The sequence below is a fragment of the Diabrotica virgifera genome, chromosome 7, assembly GCF_917563875.1.
Source record: "Diabrotica virgifera virgifera chromosome 7, PGI_DIABVI_V3a".
Lineage (NCBI taxonomy): Eukaryota > Metazoa > Arthropoda > Insecta > Coleoptera > Chrysomelidae > Diabrotica > Diabrotica virgifera.
The window spans coordinates 63,261,000-63,287,565 of record NC_065449.1 but is presented as its reverse complement, the minus strand read 5'-3'; the positions used below and the strand labels follow the sequence as shown (position 1 = coordinate 63,287,565).

Below are 26,566 nucleotides of genomic sequence, written 5' to 3'. Positions count from 1 at the left end.
ACAGATAAAGACTTAGCTGATGTGCTCCCGGATTCATCAACTTCTGACGACGATTAAAAGTTTGAAGTATCTTGTAGCTAGATTTGTATGCATAAGTAATTTATGTTTAATGTTTTTAGTACATAAATATAATGTAGCACTTAAGTAAGCTTGTATTAACGTAATAAAATTTTTCATTATCCTGTGTTATCGTTATTATGTTCAACTACAAAGGGGGTAAGTCATGTGAGTATTTGTGAAAAACGAGGTAAGTCAAACAAATATCGTTTTAAACATATTTTTTTCCCAAATACTCAGCAAAAAAATCTTAATCCATGTAGGAAAAGTACATGTAAAAACAAATTTCAAGTAGATTATCATTCAAAACATCTGTAAAAAAACATAATTTTTTTGTAAAATTTTAAATAGTGTTTTTCTCGTTTTCACGTTTTATGACTTGTCCCCCTTTTCACGCGCAACAGCGAATTGTAGAAATAAACGAAATACGTTAGGAGAAATAACACTGTTATTGACACAACGAATAGTCTTCGTCGGTCAATTAACGACGTTGTTGTTTCAATAATTAGTGTTCGTTGACTCAGTGAGCAGAGTTCGTAATATCAATAAATAGTGTTCGTTGACTCAGTGAACAGAGTTCGTAATACCAATAAAGTGATATTATGGTATACATAATGAATGTTCATCCATTCAATAAACGTAATACATTGGCTCAACGAACGAAAATAATGAATTGATGAACATCGTTTTTTTGTCCCAATAAAACCAAGAACTGGACAAATTTTAAGTATTGCGTTTGTTGTCTGAATTAACATTTTTATTGATATTACGTACCTTTTTCGTTGAGTCTATCTAGTAGTAGTTTTTGTATCTAATTGTATTCTAATATTAAATTCTTGTAATATTTCTAATATTCTAAATAATCTAATATTGGTTCTGTTTTGTATACTTTGAGTCGTGGTTCACTATAAGAACCTTTCTCTTTTCACTAACTTGTAGTTGTAGTGCCCATTTTCTGTGCCAATTATAAAATTCTCTAACCATAAAGTCAATGTGATATACATGTTCCACTGTGATAACATGATTGTCGGCGAAAATCAAAGCTGATCATTACGAACAACCGTAATGCCAGAGCCGTTTTTCTATTTTATTGAGGCAATTTGTAGGTATGAATTAGACAATTAATAGCGGCGGAGCTTATCTGGCCTTCTTTCTAATTATTTTTGAAGTTACTGTTGGTGATTATTTAGTTTATTCTGCAATTTTTAATCGTGTCTGTAGATTAAAGCCTCTTAAATATAAGCAAAAGATTTGCTTTAATAAAATAATTAAATAATATATATATATATATATATATATATATATATATATATATATATATATATATATATATATATATATATATATTGTTGTGATCTTGATTATTGATATGAGATAATATTTTTATATGTCATTTAATTTAATCAATGCATTAATAATAATCTAATTAATTTACCAGATCACATATCAATATGTTTTCAATCTCAGGGCTTTTTATAAAATTAATTACTTACATACGTGGCTTCTAAGTATTTCTTAATGGTTCCTAATCGGGATAGGAAAGAAAAGAGTAAAATAATAACACATATGGGTTACAATTGTAATCAAAATATTGTTTATTTTATTTAAATGGCAATCACTGCTTAATATTTGCTATATCTTATTATTCTTAAACATAACATTTATACATGGGAATCTTATTTCCTTTTGATTTCCAAATTGAAAGTTTTTATTAACATTTAACTATTATGATTTATCAGCAACAATTCTATTTAAGTTTGATGAAGCTTTTCTGATATTATTGATTATGTTTTTTCAATTTTAAATGTGGTATTTACTACGAAAAACCCATACATTCATGTCCAAACAAATGAGACTGACCTTTTTCTGGTGCACTGAGAATGTCTTCACACAAGACCCGTTTCCTGCTATCCTTGGCTGCAATCAAAACCTCGTCCTGGCTTCCAGTAATGTTCTCCTCTGAAACTAGCTCGTATAGCTCTCGTTTCCTGCTTCTGTCGTGATGCTGTGTTCTACCTTTTTCGAAACTGCAATCAGCTACCGGGAACTCTTGGCTCAAGGAGGTTCTTTTACTCTCAACCTGGCCTACCTCTCGTTCTACGATAGATACTCCACACTCACGGAACTACACCGGCTTTCTCACTCTCCGTACACTACCGTCTACTACTCGACTTCACTTCTCGACAGCTCAAAACATTCTGATCTCTATTTGTCATTCATTCCCCTACTTTCTAAATATCCCTTCCAGATTCACAAATCAAACTTCCACCACCAACTCTCATTCGCAGTATTCCTCAAAACCGATTTTTAAACTTTCTAAATATGCTTAATGGATTTCAAAGAAAATAGTTAATTCCCATTCTAAAATTACTTTCTACTATATACAAATTTTAATGACCTATTCTCTATTTCCACTTAGTCTTAATTAGCATCGGCTAATGACCGATCCTTCCGCGAACAACGATAATGACCTATTAACGATTTCACTTGAGTCTTATTTAATCACTTCTTAAAATTAAATATAACAATTTGTTGTATACAGGTTGTTCTAAATTTATATGCCCGTGGTTGAGAAAATTGAAAATATTTTATATTAAATTGAATTTTGTCTATAATTATCAAATTTTAATTTTCATATCAAATAGAAATATAACAAATCCCCGCCTTGTATTCGATAAAATTTATCTGCATTTTTAAATAAATTTTCTCGAGGCAAAACCAACTCCCTGTATATTTCCTTACTTTAATCTACGTCTTATATCCTAACTTACTATCTACTTCATGTAATTCTGTCTTTTATTCGTGATATTTGTATACATCGTGAATATTATAAATTCCTCGGATCTTTTCCGAGTTCCTGTGCCTCAACTCATAACTATTTATCCCATTTTCATTATTCACGATATACGGGCCTTCGAAAACAGGCATCAACTTTGCGCAAATGCCCCCAGGAAGATTTGATACTCGTAATGCCCTCACGAGTACTTTTTCACCCTTTTGGAAAGTCACTGGTCTTCTTTTTCTATTTTGTTCCTGTCTTTGGATATATTTTTCGTTGCTTCGCCGTAATCTTCTCTGTACGGTTTCAATCACCTGTTGATATTCTTTTGGCTCTTGGTCTTCCCATGGCCTTATCGGCAGTACACCCTTCATGATGTATTCTGGGGTCTCTTTTGTTACTGTGCTCGGAATTGTATTTAGATACCTTTCTATTTCCACCATTTTCCTGTCCCAGTGGCGATGTTGACCATCTGTTGCAATGCGAAGAAATTTCGTCACTTCCTGTATGAATCGTTCCGAAGGATTACTCTGTGGATGCCTGATGCTGACAAAATTTGTCTCTATTCCTCGTTCTCGAAGTTGTCCCTTGAAACGATCATTTCGGAAATACGTTGCATTGTCCAGTAGAATCTTTTTTGGTGTTCCTACTATGGCTATAAAATTGTCTATTTTTCTTAATATTTCTTCCCCCTTTGTGGTGCGGCAACTATATAATTTTACGTATTTTGAAAACACATCCACCATTACCAGAATATGTTTGTTCCTTTTAGTGGTCATAATTAGATCGCTTAACATATCTATTGCTACAATGTCTAGTTTGTTTCGGGCTTCAATATTTTTGGCAACATTTTCGTTTTTGAAATTCCGACTCTTATATTTTTGACATACATCGCACTTCTGGGTAATTTCCTTTGCAATGCGGTAATCCTGTCGGCTTATGTAATTTTCCCTAAAAACGAGCCAAACTTTTCTGCTACCGATATGCCCATTGTCCTCATGTAATTTCTTTATTATCTTTTCGGCCAATGTCTGTGTCACTAAATATAGTTCCTTTCCGTCTATTCTCTTAAAATATATGTTATTTTCTACTTCCGCTCTTCTTTTTTCTCTTTCCTCTAGGTCTTCCTGGTTTGTCCTTATCTCATTTAACGAATATATCCCTTCTTCTTGTATTAATCTATTTAGTCCCACCTGTAGAGTAATTGTTTCCTTTTTTCCGGTGTCCTCATCCCGTGTTAGAGCGTCGGCTATTATGTTGTCTTTCCCTTTTATATATCGGAACTCAAAATCATACTCCTGTAATAATAGAATGCCTCTATGTATTCTATTATTTACTAATCTATTCTTCATGATATGTACTAAAGCTGCATGGTCTGTTTCGATTGTGAATTTTGCTCCCAATAAGTAAAACCTCAATTTGTTTACGCAATATAGTACACTGGCAAACTCCAATTCTGTAACACTATATTTTCTCTCATGTGTTTTAGTCACTCGAGATATAAAACATATCGGCACTTCTTGGTCGTTTTGTATTTGAGACAGAACTCCTGCAAATTTTTGTATGGACGCATCAGTTCGGAGTATAAAAGGTAAATTGTAAATGGGGTGGTATATTTTCGTTCCTTTTGCGAATTCTCGTTTTAATGTTTCGAAAGCTTCCTCCTGTTCTTCTTTCCAATTCCATTTTATTCCTTTTTTAAGCAATTTTATCAGAGGGATTTCCTTTTGGCTCAAATCGGGAATCAGCTTTTTAAAATAATTTATCGTGCCAAGAAAACCTCTCAATGTTTTCAAATTCGTTGGTCTTGGGTATTCATCTATGAGCTTGACTCTGTCTTCGGCTAATCTTACTGTTTTGGTGTCCAATTGAAAACCCAAATAAATGACTTCTTTTTGAAAAAATTGACATTTTTCAATGTTTAATTTCAATCCCGCTGTGTCCAATTCTTTCAGAATTATTTCTATGTGTTCCAGATGACTCTGAGTATCTTGTGAAAAAATTAATAAATCATCGATATAATGAACTATGAAATCTTCATGGCGATTCAAAATGGTATGTAGAGCTCGGACGAGTGCAGCACAAGCACTCTGCAATCCAAATGGCACTACCTTAAACCGGTAGACAATACCATCAATAGAAAAAGCGGTGTAGTTTCTACACTTTTCAGCTAACGGTATCAACCAAAAACTGTGTTTTAAGTCAATTTTCGAAAATATGTGTGACCCGGTGATTCTTCCAAAAATGGCCTCGATGTTTAGAGGTGATTCATATTGTGATACAGTGTGCTGGTTGATATTCCTGGCATCTAAACATAATCTCAATTCTCCATTGCTTTTCTTTACTATCACAATCGGGTTAACATACGGTGAATCACATCTTTCGATGATTTGATCTTCCAACATTTTATTTATTTCTTCTTTCACCTCTTGTCGATACTTGTATGGAATCGGGTAAGTCTTTGATCGAAAATTTCCCAAGTTTTTCACCTCAAATGAATGTTCGTACTTTTTCGCCACTCTGTTTTCCTCATTGATCAAATTTTCGTAGTTTCTTAACATCAACCGCAATTCTTTTTCTTTCCCTTCTCCACATATCAATTTTCTGTCTTTTTTTTCAGATTCTTCACACATGTTTACCGTGCATTCTGCATCCTCGTTTGCATATACCTCCTCTTCAAATACTACTGTTTCAATCATATTCTTTTCACTTTCATTTTTTAGCTTTATTTCTTCTTCTCCTGAGCTCGTCTCTTCTTTTGAGGAATCCCAGGTTTCCTTTGTTTCTGATACTCTCAAACTTTCTTCTTCTGGGCTCAACTCTTCTTTTGAGGAGCCACAGGTTTCATTTTCTTTTATCCTTTTCCGACCTTTTCTCCTTTTTTTTCTTTGTCCTTGCTTCGCTGCCAAATTCATTTCCACTGTTTGTTCTTTACCTGATTCGTCCGTATTTTGTTTCTCATGTTCCTTGTCCTGTTCTTTTTCTTTTTCTTCTGTTAGTTTCATCGTATTATTTTTAAAATCTATCACTACATGTTTTTCTGCCAATTCGTCAACTCCTACTATCATGTCATGTGACATATTTGGCATTATTACACATTGTAGTGCATACATATTCTTACCCAGTCGTACCATTACTCGTATGCCTTCATTTATAGTTGCCAATGTCCGTTTGTTTGCGCCCACTAAATTTACCCTAGGTATTTTGTAAATTAAATTTGTTAAGTTAACTTCTTCTATTAGTTTTCTGTTGACCAATGTTATTTCAGATCCAGTGTCTATCATAATTTTAATTGGTTTCTCGTTGATAAATCCATCCACAAATTTTAAATTAACTCCATTTTTCTTTTCGTTGTTTCCTGCCAATTTAATAAACTCCTTGGGGTGACAAAAGATTCCTGTTTGATTTTTGGTTTTTAGTGAGCGCCGTCGTGAAAAGACGCCGGTTGCTCATCGTTGTTTATATTTTCGTCATACTGTCTCTCTCCGTCATATTCATCTGTCTGGGTATTATTTACTTCTCTTCTATTTTCTCTTGGTCTGTCGGATCTGTTTCGGTTTTTTGTTGTCCTTGCTTTGGCTTCTTGTCACAGACATTTGTTTTCAAGAAGTACTGTCCCCGCCAAATATGAAATTTTACTAGTATGTTACCAAGACGACTTTTTCTCACCCAAATATTATAAATTGTCAATAAATATATCAAATGTAATATCGTAAAAATAAAATATTAAATCAGTTATGTAAAATTTGTACCTAAAGAGATCTAAAATTTTATGTTATCAAATGTAAGTATCTCACTTTTTACCACAGGCATATAAATTTTCAAATACCGGCTTTACTCTTTCTATCCTTCAAATTTGCCACTAGAAATACTTTACAATGCCCTCCACGTTGGACGACAGTTGTTGTGATCTTGATTATTGATATGAGATAATATTTTTATATGTCATTTAATTTAATCAATGCATTAATAATAATCTAATTAATTTACCAGATCACATATCAATATGTTTTCAATCTCAGGGCTTTTTATAAAATTAATTACTTACATACGTGGCTTCTAAGTATTTCTTAATGGTTCCTAATCGGGATAGGAAAGAAAAGAGTAAAATAATAACACATATGGGTTACAATTGTAATCAAAATATTGTTTATTTTATTTAAATGGCAATCACTGCTTAATATTTGCTATATCTTATTATTCTTAAACATAACATTTATACATGGGAATCTTATTTCCTTTTGATTTCCAAATTGAAAGTTTTTATTAACATTTAACTATTATGATTTATCAGCAACAATTCTATTTAAGTTTGATGAAGCTTTTCTGATATTATTGATTATGTTTTTTCAATTTTAAATGTGGTATTTACTACGAAAAACCCATACATTCATGTCCAAACAAATGAGACTGACCTTTTTCTGGTGCACTGAGAATGTCTTCACACAAGACCCGTTTCCTGCTATCCTTGGCTGCAATCAAAACCTCGTCCTGGCTTCCAGTAATGTTCTCCTCTGAAACTAGCTCGTATAGCTCTCGTTTCCTGCTTCTGTCGTGATGCTGTGTTCTACCTTTTTCGAAACTGCAATCAGCTACCGGGAACTCTTGGCTCAAGGAGGTTCTTTTACTCTCAACCTGGCCTACCTCTCGTTCTACGATAGATACTCCACACTCACGGAACTACACCGGCTTTCTCACTCTCCGTACACTACCGTCTACTACTCGACTTCACTTCTCGACAGCTCAAAACATTCTGATCTCTATTTGTCATTCATTCCCCTACTTTCTAAATATCCCTTCCAGATTCACAAATCAAACTTCCACCACCAACTCTCATTCGCAGTATTCCTCAAAACCGATTTTTAAACTTTCTAAATATGCTTAATGGATTTCAAAGAAAATAGTTAATTCCCATTCTAAAATTACTTTCTACTATATACAAATTTTAATGACCTATTCTCTATTTCCACTTAGTCTTAATTAGCATCGGCTAATGACCGATCCTTCCGCGAACAACGATAATGACCTATTAACGATTTCACTTGAGTCTTATTTAATCACTTCTTAAAATTAAATATAACAATTTGTTGTATACAGGTTGTTCTAAATTTATATGCCCGTGGTTGAGAAAATTGAAAATATTTTATATTAAATTGAATTTTGTCTATAATTATCAAATTTTAATTTTCATATCAAATAGAAATATAACAATATATATATATATATATGAAACTTAAAGCTAAAATCAATATCAACAAAAGAATTAATATTAAAATTAAACTCACCAGGCTTCCGGGTTGAACCGCGTCGTTGGTTTCTAGGCCGAGCTTTCGACGTCCTCTCTGACGTCATCTTCAGGGCTTCCCGGGTCTCAGTCTCCTGAGGCTCCAGACACTACACTCACTACTCACTACTTCACTACTCACTGCAATACTGTTGTTGCTGACGCTGGGGCGGTCATTTATACCGTGGACTGGTGTGACTGACGTGGCTGTCGATGACGTGGCGGAGTGGGAATTAGCGCGAAGACGATTTGGAGAGGCGCGAAGATTTTTGACGGTGAGAATTGTATTTGTAGATGGAGCGGACGATGTTTTCTTTAGGAGGGGTCTCCAAGTCGAAGGTAAACGGATGCCGTCATCTCTTTTATTGAGACAATTTGGCCGTTTTTCGATTTCTATGGCTTCTCGGATAATTCTTTGTTTATAGAAGCGGATGGGGGCTATGGTTCTGGAGTGTTCAAAGTCAATTTTGTGACCTGTATGAAGATGGTGTTGGCCTAGGGCTGAAACTGAATCGGAATTGCGAACAGATATGGAATGTTCATAAATCCTATTTTGGATTCTACGATTGGTTTGTCCTATGTAAGATCGGGGGCAGTCTGCACAAGGAATTTCATAAACTCCGTGTTGTTCATTTGGAATGTTGTCTTTGACGGATCGGACAAGAGATGAAAGTTTTTGTTGGGGGGTAAATACTGTTTTTATTCCTCGTGGTTTAAGAATTCTGTCGATTTTGTCAGTAACACCTTTGATATAGGGAAGAAAAGCTTTCGTATGATCAGGATCTGACTCTTTGGGTTGTGATTGAGCAGGAGATTGAAGTTTATGGATGCTCCTATCGATGTGATTTTCGCGGTAACCGTTTTGGATGAGGGCTTGTTTTAAAGAAGAGAGTTCAGTAGATCTACTTGCATCATCGGAAAGACGGATTGATCTGGAGACAAGAGTATTAATGACTGAATTAATTTGAGAAGGTGGGTGATGAGAGTTGCCATGCAAGTAGCGGTTGGTATGGGTGGGTTTTCGATAAACAGAGTGATGACAGAATATATAGAATGAGAACAGAAAGCATATATATATATATATATATATATATATATATATATATATATATATATATATATACAGCGTGTCTACTTGAGTTGGAAACATATGGGAAACTTATTTATTATTAATTTTACGAAAAAAAGTTATTCTTTATAAAAAGTTCTGCATGCCCCAAAACCTAAGATTCAATTATCAGATATCAAATTTTCTCAATATTATACGAGGTATGTCAAAAAATATGAATTTCGGCTAAGGGTAAACTACCTTTATTTCTCTCAATATCGAAAATTCTTATGATAAAAAGTTGTTTGGAATTAAAAACTAAGATGAAATATGCAATTACATGCTTCTTATTGAAAAAAAAAATATTTTTCTCAAATTTATGGATACCCAACATCGTTTTTAATTATTACAAATATCATAACTCGTTTATTATTCATTTTACGAAAAAAAGTTATTCTTCATAAAAAACTTTGCATGGTCTAAAATCTAAGACACAACCATGATATATCAACTTTTATTAATTTTATACGAGGTGTGTCAAAAAATATGAAATTCGCTCAATATTATAGCACCTGTATATTTCACAGTATTTCAATTAGGATGTAATTGCATATTGACACATAGTTTTTAATTCTAAACAACTTTTTTAATAACCGTTTTGAATATTGTAAAAAATAAAGGTACTTTACTCTTGACTGAAATTCATATTTTTTGACATAACTCGTATAAAATTAATAAAATGTCATATCTGTTGGTTGAATCTTCGGTCTTAGGACATACAGAGATTTTTATAAAGAATACCTTTTTTTCGTAAAAGTAATAATAAAAGAGTTATCGTATGTGTAATGAATAAAAACGAAGTTAGTATCAATAAATTTGAGAAAAATTTGGAAAATATTTTTTTCCAATTAGAAGCATGTAATTACATATTTGAGCTTGGTTTTTATTTCCAAACAACTTTTCATAATAAGAATTTTCGATATTGAGAGAAATAAAGGTACTTTACTCTTGAACGAAGTTCATATTTTTTGACATACCTCGTGTAATATTGACAAAATTTGATATCTGATAATTGAATCTTAGGTTTTGGGGCATGCAGAACTTTTTATAAAGAATAACTTTTTTTCGTAAAATTAATAATAAAAAAGTTTCCCATATGTTTCCAACTCAAGTAGACACGCTGTATATATATATATATATATATATATATATATATATATATATATATATATATATATATATATATATGTATATATAAAAATTTATTGGCACCAATTTTCTGGTAACACCTTCGTGGTGTCTAAAATTTGCAAACCAACGAATTACTGGAGTAAAGAAGGCTGAGGGAGATCTAAGAGCATCTCACTTCTCGTCTGTCCAGCGTGGTACAATTCCAACGAAAAATGGTTAACCCATACTTAGATAGGAGTAATACTACTCTAAATAAATGATAATCATTCCGTTGTTTTATATTTCAGTTTGTTCAGAGAGCATCAAATGCACCCTAACTAGAGTTGCACAAGTTTGACTTGAATGTTTGAACTTGACTTGAGCTTGACTGCATTTCAAGTCAAACTCAAGTCAATCCTTCTAACAAATAATTCGTCAAGTCAAACTGGTCAATGGATACAGGTTTGAAAATTCAAACTGTTTGTCAAACTAGTTTGAAAGAAGACTAAGTTTTCACTCGAATGGCATATAAAACAACATAATGCTATTCTACATCCCACCAGAATGAAAACAACGGGACTGCACGCTGGGGCTTGTTTTGGTTGGATCGGGGAGAGCAGCATATGTGCCTCCTGATGAGAGACTAATAAGTTTCGAAACCGGTAGAGGTGCTTGCAGCACTCTCTGATTGGACTAGAATATGGTTCGGCTGTATTTTCGTTTTGCAACGAAATTGAAAATGGTTATTCATTTTTCATTTTTTAGTTTGAAAGAGTTTGAAAAATAATTTAATTTAAAGATATACTTTTTTGTCGAGATATAAATGCTAGTTGCCAATTAAGATAAAATTAAGAATACAATGAGTCCCATATGAAAGTAACTTGTACGGGTAGGAATTAAGTCAAAATAGAAGTCGTAAATTCAAAAAAATGATCTACTTACGCGTAAAATTGATTGCTAGCAAGTTTAGTTTTATCCGTAATAATAATTTTATGCATTCATATGCACTTTTTTATATTTTTATTTGAGTGCTACTAGATACTAGATTACAAGAATTATAACGCTGTTCTTTATTTTTACATTATAATATGCACTTTGCAATTTTCATTGTTTTGCAATTGCCTGTCGCAACATCAAATTAATCAGTATATTTCTTTTGATTAATTCTGTTTCGTCTACCGATTTTTTTCTCTTAATTTTTGCAGTGGGAATTCCTTCAAAACCAGATTCAGTTTGTTCTGGTACGTATTCTGAGCCGAAAAAGGCTGAGGTTCAGACATTATCGCACAAAGCACACACTTCAAAACGAACGTAACAAATAAGCCAAGCATATACTTCTAAATATGAACTATAACTAATTTGTGGAGTAGCAGGGTACGTACAGGTTCAGACCTATCCAAATAAGTCAAAACAAAAGGCTCTCAATTAGAATTGGAAATAAACACGTTGCGAAATATGATATTCAAACTTCAAACTGGTTTTGAGTACTAAAACTGTCTTTCGGTCCTTTTCCTAGACGAAAAAAAAGGCAAATACGTGGTTTAAGTGTCCTTTATTTGCTTTCTTCTATATTCGTCGTCTCTTGTGCTTATATATTGTAAAAGCCGGAGATACGGGATGCAGTCAGAAAGCAGTTTCTTAACGAAAAGTCTTGGATTTAAATTATTGTTTATTATTTTTATTTCAATTATTCTAATTGTATAAAAGTAGTAACCTTTGCATCTGGGGCTTTTCATCTTCCTCGTATTACGAGAGATGTCGCTGTTTTGCGTCTCAAAAGGTGGATTCATTACATCGCGATGTTTTCTCTTAAATAGGCAGGGTTTGTTGATTTTGTTTTAGAGTTGTGACTGCATAGCTCCACTGAGGATGAGGATGCGTAGATGCTGAAATAGCTATATGGAGATGGTGGTCCAACTCTGAATAAAATGAAAACAAAAACTGCCTTTATCTCTACCTCTATCAGTTTGATTTCAAGTCAAACCTAAAGATATCGAAATCAAGTCAAGTCATACTTTTTTACAAAAAAGGTTTGGTTTTCAAGTCAAGTCAAGTTTGTTGAGTAAAATCAAACTAGTTTGACTTGATGCATCTCTAACCCTAACCGGTTTCAAACCTTATTAGGTTAACATCAGAGAGTGCAGAGTGCATATTTGATTATCTCTGAACAAACTAAAATTCGGGCTGCCAGTATCGATTCACAACGAAATAACATGATGGTATGGATGTCGTGAAAACATCTGCTAAAAACAAGCGTAAGTTTTGCTTAAATAAATTAAATAATATCAAAAACAAAACTTTATTGGGATCAATTTTCTGCTAAACCTTCGTCATTTCTAAAATTTGCAAACCAACGATTTAGAAACCACGAAGGTGTAACAAGGAAATTGGGTCCAATAAAGTTTTGTTTTTGATATTCGTCATCATGTTATTTCATTGTGAATCGATACTGGCCGCCCGAATTTTAGTTTGTTCTGAAAGGAATTAGTGCTGTTCCTGTTTTTCTATATCTATTTGATGATTTTTGTTGATATTTTTCCTCTATATGTAATAGAGCAGAAGGTAATGGGCTTTTTCTCTTGTGGTGGAAAACTAAGTGAATTAATGGGTTGGGAAGTGTAGGACCTAAAACCAAAAAAATTAAATTTTCCATAAAGTGGGGGACTTTCCATTTTTTAATTTAATTTTCCATTTCTAACAATCGTTTTTTCTGATTATAGCGCCCTCTATCCATAATTCGAAAAAATGTCTCGAATAAAAGTTTCTTATTTTTACGTAAGGAATCCAAATCTGTAATAAAAAATGGGGGCTCCTGTTTAAGATTTTAAAGTAACCCCAACCCCACCTCCGTGGGGGGTCGTGTTTGGTGCCATTCGATAGATTTTTCAAAAAAATATTGAATAGGTGTATTTTGCAGTTTTTCGATCTGATGTTCATTTCGCGAAATACCGCGGGGTTCGTATTTAAAATTTTAAATTTATCCCCCACTCCTCTCCGTGGGGGGTCGTGCACATAAATTATCAGCTTACCATAACATGTTACATAGATTGACAAGGATTCCCATGCCAAAAAATAACTGAAAATAGATTTTGAGATAGAATTGAATATTAATAAGCAAATAGCAGTAGCCAATTGGTACAACGAACAAACAATAAACAGAATATTAAACCAAAGTCTGTATAAGAAAGCCCTAAAATTGGTCTTTCCACCACCAGAGAAAAAGCCCAGTATTTTCTGCTGTATTACATATACAGGCAAGTTATCAACAAAAATAGAGAGTTATTGCCAACGTCTTTTAAGTCGACCTGTAATAAAAGATCCTTTATTTTGACATATAAGCATGCGCAGTATTGCGTCTTTTATTTTTGTCTTTTAATAAAATACAGGCCGCCTGTATTTAAGGAAAATTAGAGGACACCTTTATTTTAATAAACGTTCCTTTATTTTGACATAACGTGTCAAAAATGTGAAGAAAGGTGTAACTTCACTTGTATTTTGAATTTATCTTGTCGCTTCTTTGGATTGATAATTTATGTATTGTGGGATTGATATTTGATTAAACTTTCATAATTAAAGTTGTATGTTGGGTTTTATTTATTAAAAACAACTCTAAGTAATATTCTGAGATATAGATTATTGATGTTTTGACCCAAACGAATATAGAAAAGAACATTTTATTGAAGCTTGAGTTATTACAAGAAGTTGTAAAAAGGAATATTACGTAAATAATTTTAAATTGTTACTAATTACAATGATCAGACTTAAAATATCAGTAACTCATTTATTAAACTCAATATATTTTACATTTTTCTATAGAAATAAATATTTATTGAAGATATAAGAGATTGAAGATATAAGATCAATAAATTTTAATGAAAGTTAGGATTTGTTAAAATTCTAGATTCAAAATAGAGTTCTATTCAACAGATATATAACAACAGGTTAACAAAATAAAACAAAGGTTCAAGTATTTATTTTTGAAAATTTAATCTTTTATAGATTAGAATCTATAAAGTTTTTAATCAAAAGTATTAATACACTTTCATTTTCATGCCATCTTCTTCTTTTGGTTCTTATCCGTTTCGAATGTTGGAAATCATATAGCAATCGTAACCTTGCTAGCTGCGATTCGAAACAGTTCCATTGATATTCTCCCTCTACCAGGTCTTCGCTTACCTTTCACTGTACCTTGCAATATGTACTGCAGCAGGGAGTAACGGTGCTGATTTATCATATGTGTCCCAGATACTGCAGTTTTATGCGTTTAATGGTAAACACAATCTCCAATTCCTTCTTCATTCCTCCTTGTTCGTGATCCATTTCATGCCATCAGTATTTGTTTATTTAAACATTGCCAAAAAAATTAATAAAAACCAGCATAAAGCTTAATTCTTCTATTATCTTTTTGTATATCGGGAAGTTTATCTGACAGATTAGAGGTCTTTTCATTTTCAGATAACTAATTATTGGGAAGTTTATATAACAGTATCCTTAGTATCTGTCTTTTCAGCTCCGGATAACTAGTTAACGGGAAGTTTTTCTCTGTAAGATATCTATTAGTATCTAATCTGTCAGATAAACTTCCTGATAACTAGTTATCCAGAGGTGAAAAGAAAGAAAGAGACGGCCATAATGGATAAAAGATCAAACGCCAATAGCATGTATGTACATATTTATAAATTTATTATTTAAAACCTGCTAATGATCATAAAATACTTAAAATCAGTCACCAATATAATATTTATATTTATTTATAAATTTATTAACAAACTGCAGTCCAATAAAAATAAAATTAGTTTAAGCGCTAGCTTTAAATGTCGAACAATAATTTTAAACAAAAACACACACACAATTTAGTCGCATTAGATTAGCTCCTGGTTGAAAATGTACTGCCACAGCTTCTATATCAATATCAACAGCACAGTCATTTGCCAGTATTTCAACGTTTTCTCTATTATGTACTACTGCAATATGTAAAACTGAACAAGCTGATATTATTCTTTGAATAAAAGGTAACTTGCATCTCATTACATATGGTAAAATGGGAAATCTCTTCACAATACCAAATGTTCTTTCAATAACAATTCTTGAAGGGATTTGTGATGGATTATAAAAACACAACTTCTGTCTGAAAATTCTGGAATGGTGTCATTCGGTAGTTGTAGTTGAGGAATGGATATCCACTATTCCCTAATAATATATTCTCCAGAAATTCCCCATTAGATATACCCATAATGCAAAAGTATTTAAAAACTCCTAAAATAGTATTTCCAATTTATTGCACTTCCATATTATTGAACGATGAGTATTATGGGATATTATATTTGTTCTCTAAACATCTTTAAATGACAAAATAATTAAATTTAACGTTTTACTCTTCAATTATCTTATTTTAATTTATATCGACATATGGAATTTTATAGGTTATTTTTATATTTACAAAAATATTTCATGTCATTTGTCAAAATAAAAGATTCTTTAACTGCGTTTGCAATACCACTCTTTTAGACCCGTCCTGTATTTGTCCTTTATTAAAGTATCCTGTAATAAAGGATCCTTTATTTGCCGGTGGCAATAACTCTCTAATAGCCAAATCAAGCAAATCACAAAGAAAGGACACCAGCTTTTAGAACAAACAGCAACTTAAGCAAATACTTACATTAAGAACAATAAGAGCCAAAAGAAAAAGCAATAAGCACCGCGTGTAAGCCAACTTACACGCGGTGACTGTCCAATAACTAACATCGGCGTAACTGGCAGAACCTTTAACAAACGTATCGCAGAACACAAAAGCGCTTTCAATAACAAAAACAGATTCGACATACACACTTCACCTTCTAGATCATAATTCATAATCATCATTTTAATGAACAGTTTTAAGTTCTTAATATTAAAAATAAAGGCGTTAGGCTATCTTTATTATAATCTATGGAAAAATTAAATTAAAAAAAACAGATATAATTCTGAATGACCAACTTGAGACAAACAGCTCCCCACCCTTCAAGCTTCAACCGATTCAGTTAAAGTCTTTAAAGTGCAGACACACAGTAAAATACATCACTTGAGAAATGCACTCTGCCGAAACAGCTGTAGTGATACAATAAATTTGGTGGAAATATTGAAAACAAAAATTTTTTAAATTCCACAAAGAAAAGAAAAATTTTTTGTGTAGTTGGCTGTATACCATCAATCACAAAATTGGAAAAAATCCTTCGTAAAAGGTATCAATTTTTTTTATTAAAAATCCCTTGAAGGGCTACATCACAGAACGTTTTCAATTTTATCGAAAAATCATCATCAGTGTTAAAACAGGTTGGATGCCAGGTGAGCCACCAAAGAAATATTAGGGTCAAAACCCTTTAAATATTATAGACATGCATTAAAAGTGCATACTTAAATAAAACTCCTTAGGATGGATACATATTGAACAGAATAATGGCCTTAGATAAGATATTGACCTTCCCAACACGTGGGATGTAAATTGAGTTGTTTACATTACAATGATTTAATGGCAACTTTAATTAATTTAACTTTTAAAAAAATTTTAATGTTTTATTGTTAGATAAAATGAACTTCCATCAAGTAACGGTTGAATCCAGCACTTAATTTTGGACATATTCAAGAGGAAGGCATATTTTTGGGCATATTTATACAAACGAAGTTTTTACTTCTCTCTAAGAGCCGTTTTACATGACCGAGATTTACTTCGAAACTGACGCTGATAACTACCATGAAAAATTATCTAATAAAAATATTAGATTTGTAAACACAAGATTTACTCTGAAATTTACCATGATAATTTCCAATATAAAAATTTAGCGGAATGGGACGTTTCGGCGTCGCCGTTTCGGCGTGGCCATTTCGGCGTGGCCGTTTGGGCGTAGAGCCGTTTCGGCGTAGGCCGTTTCGGCGTAGGCCGTTTCGGCGTCGGCCATTTCGGCGCCTGCCGGTTCGGCGCCCGCCGATTCGGCGCCCGCCGATTCGGCGCCGGCTGATTCGGCGACAGATACTTTGGCAAAGTGAGAGAGAAAAAAAATAGTTGTTAATGTATGATAGTCTGAAATTTTCTTTAACAAAAAATGTAGAGTCAGGAGAACAATTTTCGACATTTTAATTTTAGAAGATGTAAAATAATACCCGAAAGTTAGGTTTGGACCGAAGGGTTAGGTCTTCCTCCTTTGAAAATTGTACTGTATAATATATAATATATATAATATATTAATTTTTTAATTAATTATGTGCAATTAAATAGCTTACATTTACAAAAGTTGGAAAAAATAACATTTAATATATTTTTTTAGTGTGGTATAGATATAAATCAAGAGCCTCTTAAATTTCTAAAAAAGTAACGTAGGTATAATCTAATGTCTTACTAATAGACTCCAATGTAGGTATTTAGTCAACTAAAATAAAATCTCTGACGCCGAAATGGCCGACGCCGAAACGGCCTACGCCGAAACGGCTCTACGCCCAAACGGCCACGCCGAAATGGCCACGCCGAAACGGCGACGCCGAAATGTCCTAGACCCAAAATTTAGAACCTGTTCTATATTCTAGAAAGTTTTCAGAGTAAACTGCGCGAGTTTCTGCGCAGAACGTAAAATAACGTGGTGGTGTTTACGATAACATAACCTTTATAATTACAACTTTGTTGTTATTCATCACAATAATTATTACGATTTGTTTATTCAGTGAAGTATCTTTGCTTTGTTCAATTAATTATTTTTGCACAAAAATTTACTTCTCTGTCCAAATATATTACTAAAAAATAAACAAATGAAAGTTGTAACTTATATCCTTAAAATGTCATTTCACATTTCTTCTTTTCTTATGGTACCCCTAACTTAGTTTTCTTTCATCAGTGGCCTTTTATTTATAAGAAAATTCTATTTAACGTCAGTCACATTACACACTACGCATGCGTTTCACAACAATTATGTTAAGATTTAACTGTAGGTGTAAAACAAGGAACAATGAAAAAATTAAATAATTTTACTAGGTACATAAATTTTCGTTATTATTCTTGAAATAATTTTCGAAGTAAATCTCGGTCATGTAAAACGGCTCTAAGTTGTAAGCTGTTAGCTGTAAGCTGTAAAACGAAACAAGAGCCGTGTTATGTTTCAGTTTCAGAGCAAACAACAACTTACGGGCGTAGGCGCAAAATTTCGCACCCAAAATATAAACAGAATGAATTACATTATTACTGAGGGCCGAAAGTTTCTTAGAATAACCAAAAAGTTTCTTGTGAATGAGATATTTGAAATTAAAAATCACACTAAATTTTCTTTTTTTTTTCACCCCTGTAACTTATTAAAATAAACATTATAGAAGTTTTCAGGGACTTTCGGCTCTTGGTAATAATGCAATATGTTATTCTGTCTTTAAATACTTATTAGTTTTCTCAGGATTAAAAAAAAATAATGCATTTAAAATACATTTGCGCGAAATTTTGCACCTACGCCCTTAAGCAAATACATTAAGACCAATAAGAGCCAAACGAAAAAGCAATTACAGAGTGGTGTATCTATACAAACTGACATGTGGTGACTGTGACTGTTCAAAAACTAACACCGGTCAAACTGACTGAACCTTTAAAAAACGTACAGCAGAACACAAAAGGGCTTTTAATAATAGAAAAACAGATTCTACGTATGCACTTCACCTTCTAGATCATAATCAATCTCTTAATGAATGGTTTTTAAATTCAGATATACAGTAAAACCTCCGTTAACCGAAACCTTTCTAATCGAAACATCGATTAAGCGAAACGGCTGACAGTTTCAATAATTTCGTCAATAAAAGTAAATTTTTATCGCAAAACGGAAATAATTTTATGTTAAGAGGAAACAGTAGCGATCAACAGGTAGCGAAAACGCGTTCCAAGATTGCGGCTGTAATTTTGAATATTTTTTCGAGATATTTGGCACACGTATTCGTAATATAATAAAGAATGGCGGTACAGAGCCCAATTTGAAAAATATATTAATATGTGGAAATTAAATACAATATTAAAAAAACGAGCCTGTACCGCCATTAAGAAGAACAAAAAAATACACTTTCTTCAAATAAACTTTTTTATCCGATGTCTAGATTTTGTGTCATTTTGGAACTACTAAATTTTTTTATTTCATTAGTACATAGTTCCAAAATGACACAAAATCTAGGCATCTGATAAAAAAGTTTATTTGAAGAAAGTGTATTTTTTTGTTTTTCTTAATGGCGGTACAGGCTCGTTTTTTTAATATTGTATTTAATTACAGAGTAATTTCCACATATTAATATATTTTTCAAATTGGGCTCTGTACCGCCATTCTTTATTATATTACAAGTACGTGTGCCAAATATCTCGAAAAAATATTCAAAATTACAGCCGCAATCTTGGAATGCGTTTTGGCTACCTGTTGATCGCTACTGTATCACCTTAATTTGTCTACACCGTCAGCATTGCTTTCATGCAACTAAAACAGCGAATCGAATGAGGCAAAACCTTATAATTTTCTGCAAATTAAACGATGGAGAGATATAGCGGCAAAACATCGTTGTCAAAGGAAATACCCAAAAGAAAATAGAAGATTTAAAAAAAAACACGCTAAACATGTTCATTTTCCTTAATTTTATTGCTTTATTCTGTATTTATATATTAAAGAAAACATTACGAAATCACCTCATAACTTTGACCAAGAACACTATGTAACTTGATACAAGAAGAATACAAAAACAATGTTATTTTTAACCGAAATTGTTGTTATCTGAAACTTCTTCCCCCCTCCCCCAATTATTTCGGTTAACGGAAGTTTTAGGACCGGTATTTCAATAGCTACTTAAGCTTTTGCTTAGCTAAGCCTGTGTCAAAAGTTAAGGAGAAGCTTAAGCTGGGTGCCGTATTTCCATCATTTCCTTAACTAAACTGATGCTCAACTGTAAAGTTAATTGGTTTGGTACCTCTGAATACGTCAAAATGCTAGAACTAACTGTTCTGAGGTAAAAACCAATACTGTTGACATTTAATTTTATCTTGTCATCTGTATCAATGTCATTTACTTCACGTAATTTTGTGTGCATGGTACATGTGTTGTTAGTTTATTGTCTATATTTTCTCTGGTTATATTTTTATTGTTATTTTGCATAAGCAATAGATCCGTCTTTGCAATTTTGTTTATTGCATATATTCCTAAATGTCAAATTGGAATGTAAGTTTATTTTTGTAAAATAAATATACCTACCAAACATTGTAGAAATAAATAATTTTCATGTGCCTACACCTTCCAAAAGTAGTAAGAATTCTATTAATCGTTATTACGATTAATAAATTAATAGATTATTATTTAATAATCTAATAATAACGTTATTACTCAAAAGTTGGTTTTCAAAATAACTCTATAATTGATAATCTATAGAAATAACCTCAAAGAACAGAAAACAAAATTTAAGCAAAGGCTTAAACCAACTCCCGCGCGAGCTTAAAATTATTTGGTTTAAGCCTAGGCTTAAGCCTCAAATTGAAGTGGAAATACAGGCATCTAAGCTTAAGCAAAGGCTTAAAGTAAGCTTTGGCTTAAGTGAGGTTGGAAATACCGGCCCAGTGTAATTCTGAATGATCAACTTAAGACAAACAGCTCCCCACTCCAGACAATTGGAAATAATTCGTTTTTGTAAGATCTTAAAAATGTAGAGTCGTACTTATATTTTATCTAAATTTTAATTAAAATTGGGGTGGATAGGGATACATTTTTAGAATTGGTTTATTTTCTTTCTAATGCAAACAAAACAAAATACTACAAAAAAAGAGTTTGTTGTATGATTACGATAATTTTGGAAAATCGTGTTTGACTTTTGTAGTTGATTTCACAATTCTTTCTTTTAGCAGAGCTGGGCAAACATGTCCCAAGGACTTCGAAGGAATACTTTGCGATTGTGAAAATGCTAATAAATGTTCTTGTACGCCTAAGAAAAGTAGTTTTGTTATAAAGTTGTTTAGAAAAAGAAAGTGCGACGAACTATGCAAATGTCACACTAAAACTGTTTCCGAGAGAAAAAAAATGTAAGTATTTTGAGTAAGCTAAATAAAAATAGTATCGAATTTATATCATTAATGGGGCTTATGGCTCTGTCATCATTAAAGCCCGGATTATAAGCATGACAGAAAGGTCAAAATAAGCACTTACGCACTCACCTGCAGAGAAAACGGGCACCCCAAAAAATGGGTCATTTTTAATGTCTTGTATTTCCTAAACTTAATTTTTTAATATGTTATAGCCTTATTCTTTATCAATATCGCTGTAATAATATTGTTGCTAGGCAGGTACATTGTCATTGTATACAGGGTGTACGAATCAAACTGTGTTTTTTTCTCAAATTTTGGAACACCCTGTGGAATGTTCTAGCTTTTATAAAATACTAAAATTAAAACCCAACTATAGCCACAGATTTTCTTAACATTTTGTTTTTTTATTCATTCGCTTATGTTGGATAATAAAAAAGTTAGGCACTTTAACAACTACCCCTGTTTTTCGTCAATACAGGGTGTTTTTCAATAAGTACGGCAAGCTTTAAGGGGTAATTCTGCATGATAAAATAATGACAGTTTGCTTTATAAACTTATGCCCGCAAATACTTCGTTTCTGAGATAGGGGGTGTTGAAATTTTTCTTACAAACTGACGATTTATTTATTGCTCTAAAACGGTTTGTGATATGCAAATGAAATTTGGTAGATTTTAAGAGCTAGTTATTGCGCATTTTTTGGCATACAATTGAGAATTTTATATTCACCATTGGCGTGCATACGGGATATATCTAAAATATTTATACCCGTATGCACGCCAATGGTGAATATAAAATTCTTAATTGTACGCCAAAAAATGCGCAATAACTACTTCTTAAAATCTACCAAATTTCATTTGAATATCACAAACCGTTTTAGAGAAATAAATAAATCGTCAGTTTGTAAGAACAATTTCAACACCCCCTATCTCGGAAACGAAGCATTTGCGGGCATACGTTTATAAAGCAAACTGTCATTATTTTATCATGCAGAATTACCCCTTAAAGTTTGCCGTACTTATTTAAAAACACCCTGTATTAACGAAAAACAGGGGTAGTTGTTAAAGTGCTTAACTTTTTTATTATCCAACATAAGCGAATGAATCAAAAAACAGAATGTTAAGAAAACCTGAGGCTATAGTTTGGTTATAATTTCAGTATTTTATAAAAGCTAGAACATTCCACAGGGTGTTCCAAAATTTGAGAAAAAAACACAGTTTGATTCGTACACCCTGTATACAATGACAATGTACCTGTCTAGCAACAATATTATTACAGCGATATTGATAAAGAATAAGGCTATAACATATTAAAAAAATTACTTAAATCGGACATCAGGTTTAGGAAATACAAGACATTAAAAATGACCCATTTTTTTGGGGTGCCCGTTTTCTCTGCCGGTGAGTGTATAAGCAAAAAATGACGCAAAAACAAGCAAAGTTTTTATGAAATAAGCAAGGTTCAAGAAAAAAACCCTGTAAGTAAACATGGGTATGATATAAATATGAATAAAGGACATTAACATTAAATTACATTTATTTTTAATTATCGTATTATTAACAATATATAAAAAATTACAAAAGTATTAAAATATTATATAATAAAAAAATCGAAAAATGATTAACATATTAATATATTTTTTATTCATGGCCATTAGCATAAAAACACTTAACAATATGTTTTTCAAAACTTTCTTGTAAAAAGCTGTTTTCTATCTGTAGATATATTATTATACGTAGAAAAAGTTCTTTCAACATCTGTAGATGTGATTGGTGCGTAGGTATTTAAATTTAGACAAATGTACCGCTACTATCGAAAAGTATTTTACAACAATATAATAAATTTGGGCTTTCTGCAGACAAATATTAGTTTATTACATGGACAGGTATAACGATGGGTTTTCCCGTTTATCTCCTAAGCCTAAGGGATTAAAATGCTTATGGTTTCTTGAATTATTAGGGTTTTATAGATCTGTATACGTATAGATTTTGCTTAAGACAGGAAGTAATACATGAAATTTAACTATAGTTTATCATAAGAAGTAAAATAAACAAAGATAAGAAACATATCTTTAAGATTAGCATTTTTACTAAAAATCCTAATAATAAGCAAAAAAAAAAACAAAAAATGCAAAAAAACAAAATGCTTATAATCCGGACTTTACCAGTCATCATCATCATCCAGCCTCAAAGGTACACTGATGAACATAGGCCTCTTCCTCCTGTTTCCAACCCCGTCTATCTTGCGCAGCTCTCATCCAGTTTTCATTTAGCCTTCTTATCGTCGGCCCATCTTATAGTCTTCTCTTGTCTTCCCTTGGTCTCCATTCCAATAACCTCTTTGTTCATCGCCCATCTGTCATTCTGGCTATGTGTCCTGCCCATTTCCATTTTAGTCTGGCTATCCTTTCAATGCAGAACTCTATGAAGAAGGAATTGAATCACAAATAGAGATGGAAGAAACAGAGAGAGACGAAACATGAATCATTAGAAAAGATGAATTTACGAAGGACGAAATAAGGTATGCTATGAACCTTTTAAAAAACGACAAAGCGGCTGGTGTTGATGGAATTCCCGCAGAACTGATAAAGTCACACTTAAACTTCTCAGTGAATATGTACTACTTACTAATTAAAAAAATTTGGATCGAGGAAAAGATACCAAAAGATTGGGATGAAGGAGTTATAATAAAGCTACCAAAGAAAGGAAATCTTAAACTATGCGAAAACTGGAGACCAATCACTCTTCTCACTGTAGCTACCAAAATAATGGCCAGGATAATATTGGAGAGAATTAAAGATCTCATAAATGAAAAAGTAAGAATTAACCAAATAGAATTCAAACTGAACAGTTCCTGTATTGACCATATAAATACCCTAAGAATCATCCTGAAACAATCAGCGAAAATGAATCAGGAAGTTTATATCAATTTTGTAGACTTCGAAAAAGCGTTTGATTCAATAAATCGTAAAATAATGTGGAGGATATTAAAACTCTATGGAATACCACACAAATATATAAGAGTAATAAGGCTTTTCTACGACGAATGTTTTACTAGAGTTGAACATGAAGGGGAACTATCCCAACAAATAAGCATCAAAAACGGAGTAAGACAGGGGTGTGTCTTGTCACCGACGTTGTCTATAATAGTCATAGATTGGATAATGAAACAAACTGAAGATAAAAAAAAACAGGTATACAATAGTCACCATTTAAACAACTAGAGGATCTAGAGTTCGCTGACGACATATGCCTCATAACATCAAACAGACAACACGTTCAAAACAAAATTACCAGAATAAACAACATAGCAAAAACAACCGGCTTAAAAATAAATCCCAAAAAACGAAAATATTATCAAATGGGGAAATGAACGGAAATAATATATATTTAGAAGGGAAACAAATAGAAGAAGTAAAAGATTTCTGTTATTTGGGCTGTCTGGTAAGCACAACAGGAGGCACAGAAAAGGACATAACACAAAGAATAAGCTTGGCACAAAATGCTTTCAACTGTTTACGCATGATATGGGCCTCGACAAACATTAACAAAAGAACAAAGCTACGATTATTTGAAACTAATGTAGTCTGTCCTGTTATATGGAACAGAAACATGGAAACACCCTAAACAATTCTTTCAGAAAATACAATCCTTCATTAACAGGTGCCTACGTATTATACTGAGAATATTTTGGCCAAACAAAATCACTAATGACGAATTGTGGAGAATAACAAATGAAGAAAGGATAGAACATACAATAAGAAAACGGAAATGGAAGTGGATAGGACACCCCTTACTAAAACCAGGAACAAATATTACTAGACAAGCTCTACATTACAATGCTCAAGGCAAAAGAAGAAAGGGTAGACCGTCTTATACGTGGAAAAGAACAAGAGAGAAAGAACTCAAAGAAAATAATTTATCATGGAACGATGCAAAAAAAGATATCAAAAAACAGAAGGGAATGGAGAAAACTAGTAAACAAAATTGGACGGAACTCAACAGATGATGCGTGGGACTAGCAACCTAACCATCATACCGCATACTGCTATTTGAAACACCGCAAGGTGCCCTTTGCTCCACTTGGTGATGTATGATTATGATGATGATGATCCTTTCAATGACGTCAGTCACCTTGGTTCTTCTCTTGATCTCTTCGTTTTTTGTTCTGTCTCGCAAAGTTATTTCTAACATGGGCCGCTCCATTCTTCTCTGTGCGACTCTCAGTTGTTAAGGTAGGTATTTCTCCTCCGTATGTTAAGACTTGGAGGACGCACTGATCAAATACCTATGGCTCTTTGCCTCTTTCATATCCAATGTTCTTCTTTTATTTCCTTAACCTCTACAGTTAGTTCTTTTTCTCTGGTTGATTCTTGTATCATATTTATCATCAATTCAAATTTGTTTTCTTCCACATTTTAATTCTCTCCTATTGCATTCCATTTTGAATGTGAATCCATGTGAGTCCAATCCATGAGCATCCACGTGAATCCAATCCATGAGCATCCAATTAATAAAAATCAGTTTAAACACGACAAAATATTACTGCTGTATAAAACTCCCTCTCATATAATTATTTGAGAGAGGTATATTTTTACACGGCAATTTTTCTGACGTTGCTCTTATGTTTACCACAGTTTTTTCTCGCTTTTCTTGTTATGCCAAATATCCTGTATAATAAATATTTGCCAAACACGAAAATAGTGATGGAAAGATATTTTTAATTTTATTTTTAGTAAGAAACAAAACTCCAGATGATGAAGTTTTCAAGTAAATCTGTTTGTTTTTGTGAGTGTACCTACAGTTTGAGAATTATAAGAATTAAATATATGTTTGCTTCTTTTATTTATCCAAGTTTAGTTGTGAACGATTATTAACTATAATAATTGCGAAGAACGCATAAGTTTGCCAAAAGTTCAAACGTTACAAAAGAATGAAGAATAAGCAAAATATCACTTTTGGCACAAAAGTTTGCATGCCCCTGCTATAGGCAGGTTGCGACTCAATTAAACTTGTTTGTCTTTGATAAATCCTACAAAATCGAAACAAGACAACATAAGGAGTCAAACATGGCAAATGCGTATTTCATATACACCGATGGCCCCAAAGAAGAAGGAAGAAGGCTCAGGATGCGGGATATACTCCAGATCACTGAACCTACCTATAAAGTGGGGTATGGACAAGA

At 32.6% G+C, this 26,566-nt stretch overlaps 1 protein-coding gene across 5 annotated transcripts in view; it reads left to right on the top strand.

The window, feature by feature from the left end:
- The window catches only part of LOC114329835 (uncharacterized), a 51,159-nt gene extending 24,948 nt beyond the window's left edge, over positions 1-26,211 (top strand). For 2 of the 5 annotated variants that reach the window (XM_050655833.1, XM_050655830.1), the window contains 2 exons: positions 21,209-21,382; positions 26,118-26,211. In XM_050655833.1, the coding sequence (XP_050511790.1) occupies positions 21,209-21,382; positions 26,118-26,139 (196 nt within the window). In that variant the 3' untranslated portion in view covers positions 26,140-26,211. Of the gene's footprint in view, positions 1-21,205; positions 21,383-26,117 lie in introns of those variants that run through there. The other 3 variants (XM_050655832.1, XM_050655829.1, XM_050655831.1) reach the window with 2 other exon arrangements.
- Positions 26,212-26,566: the final 355 nt, after the last annotated feature.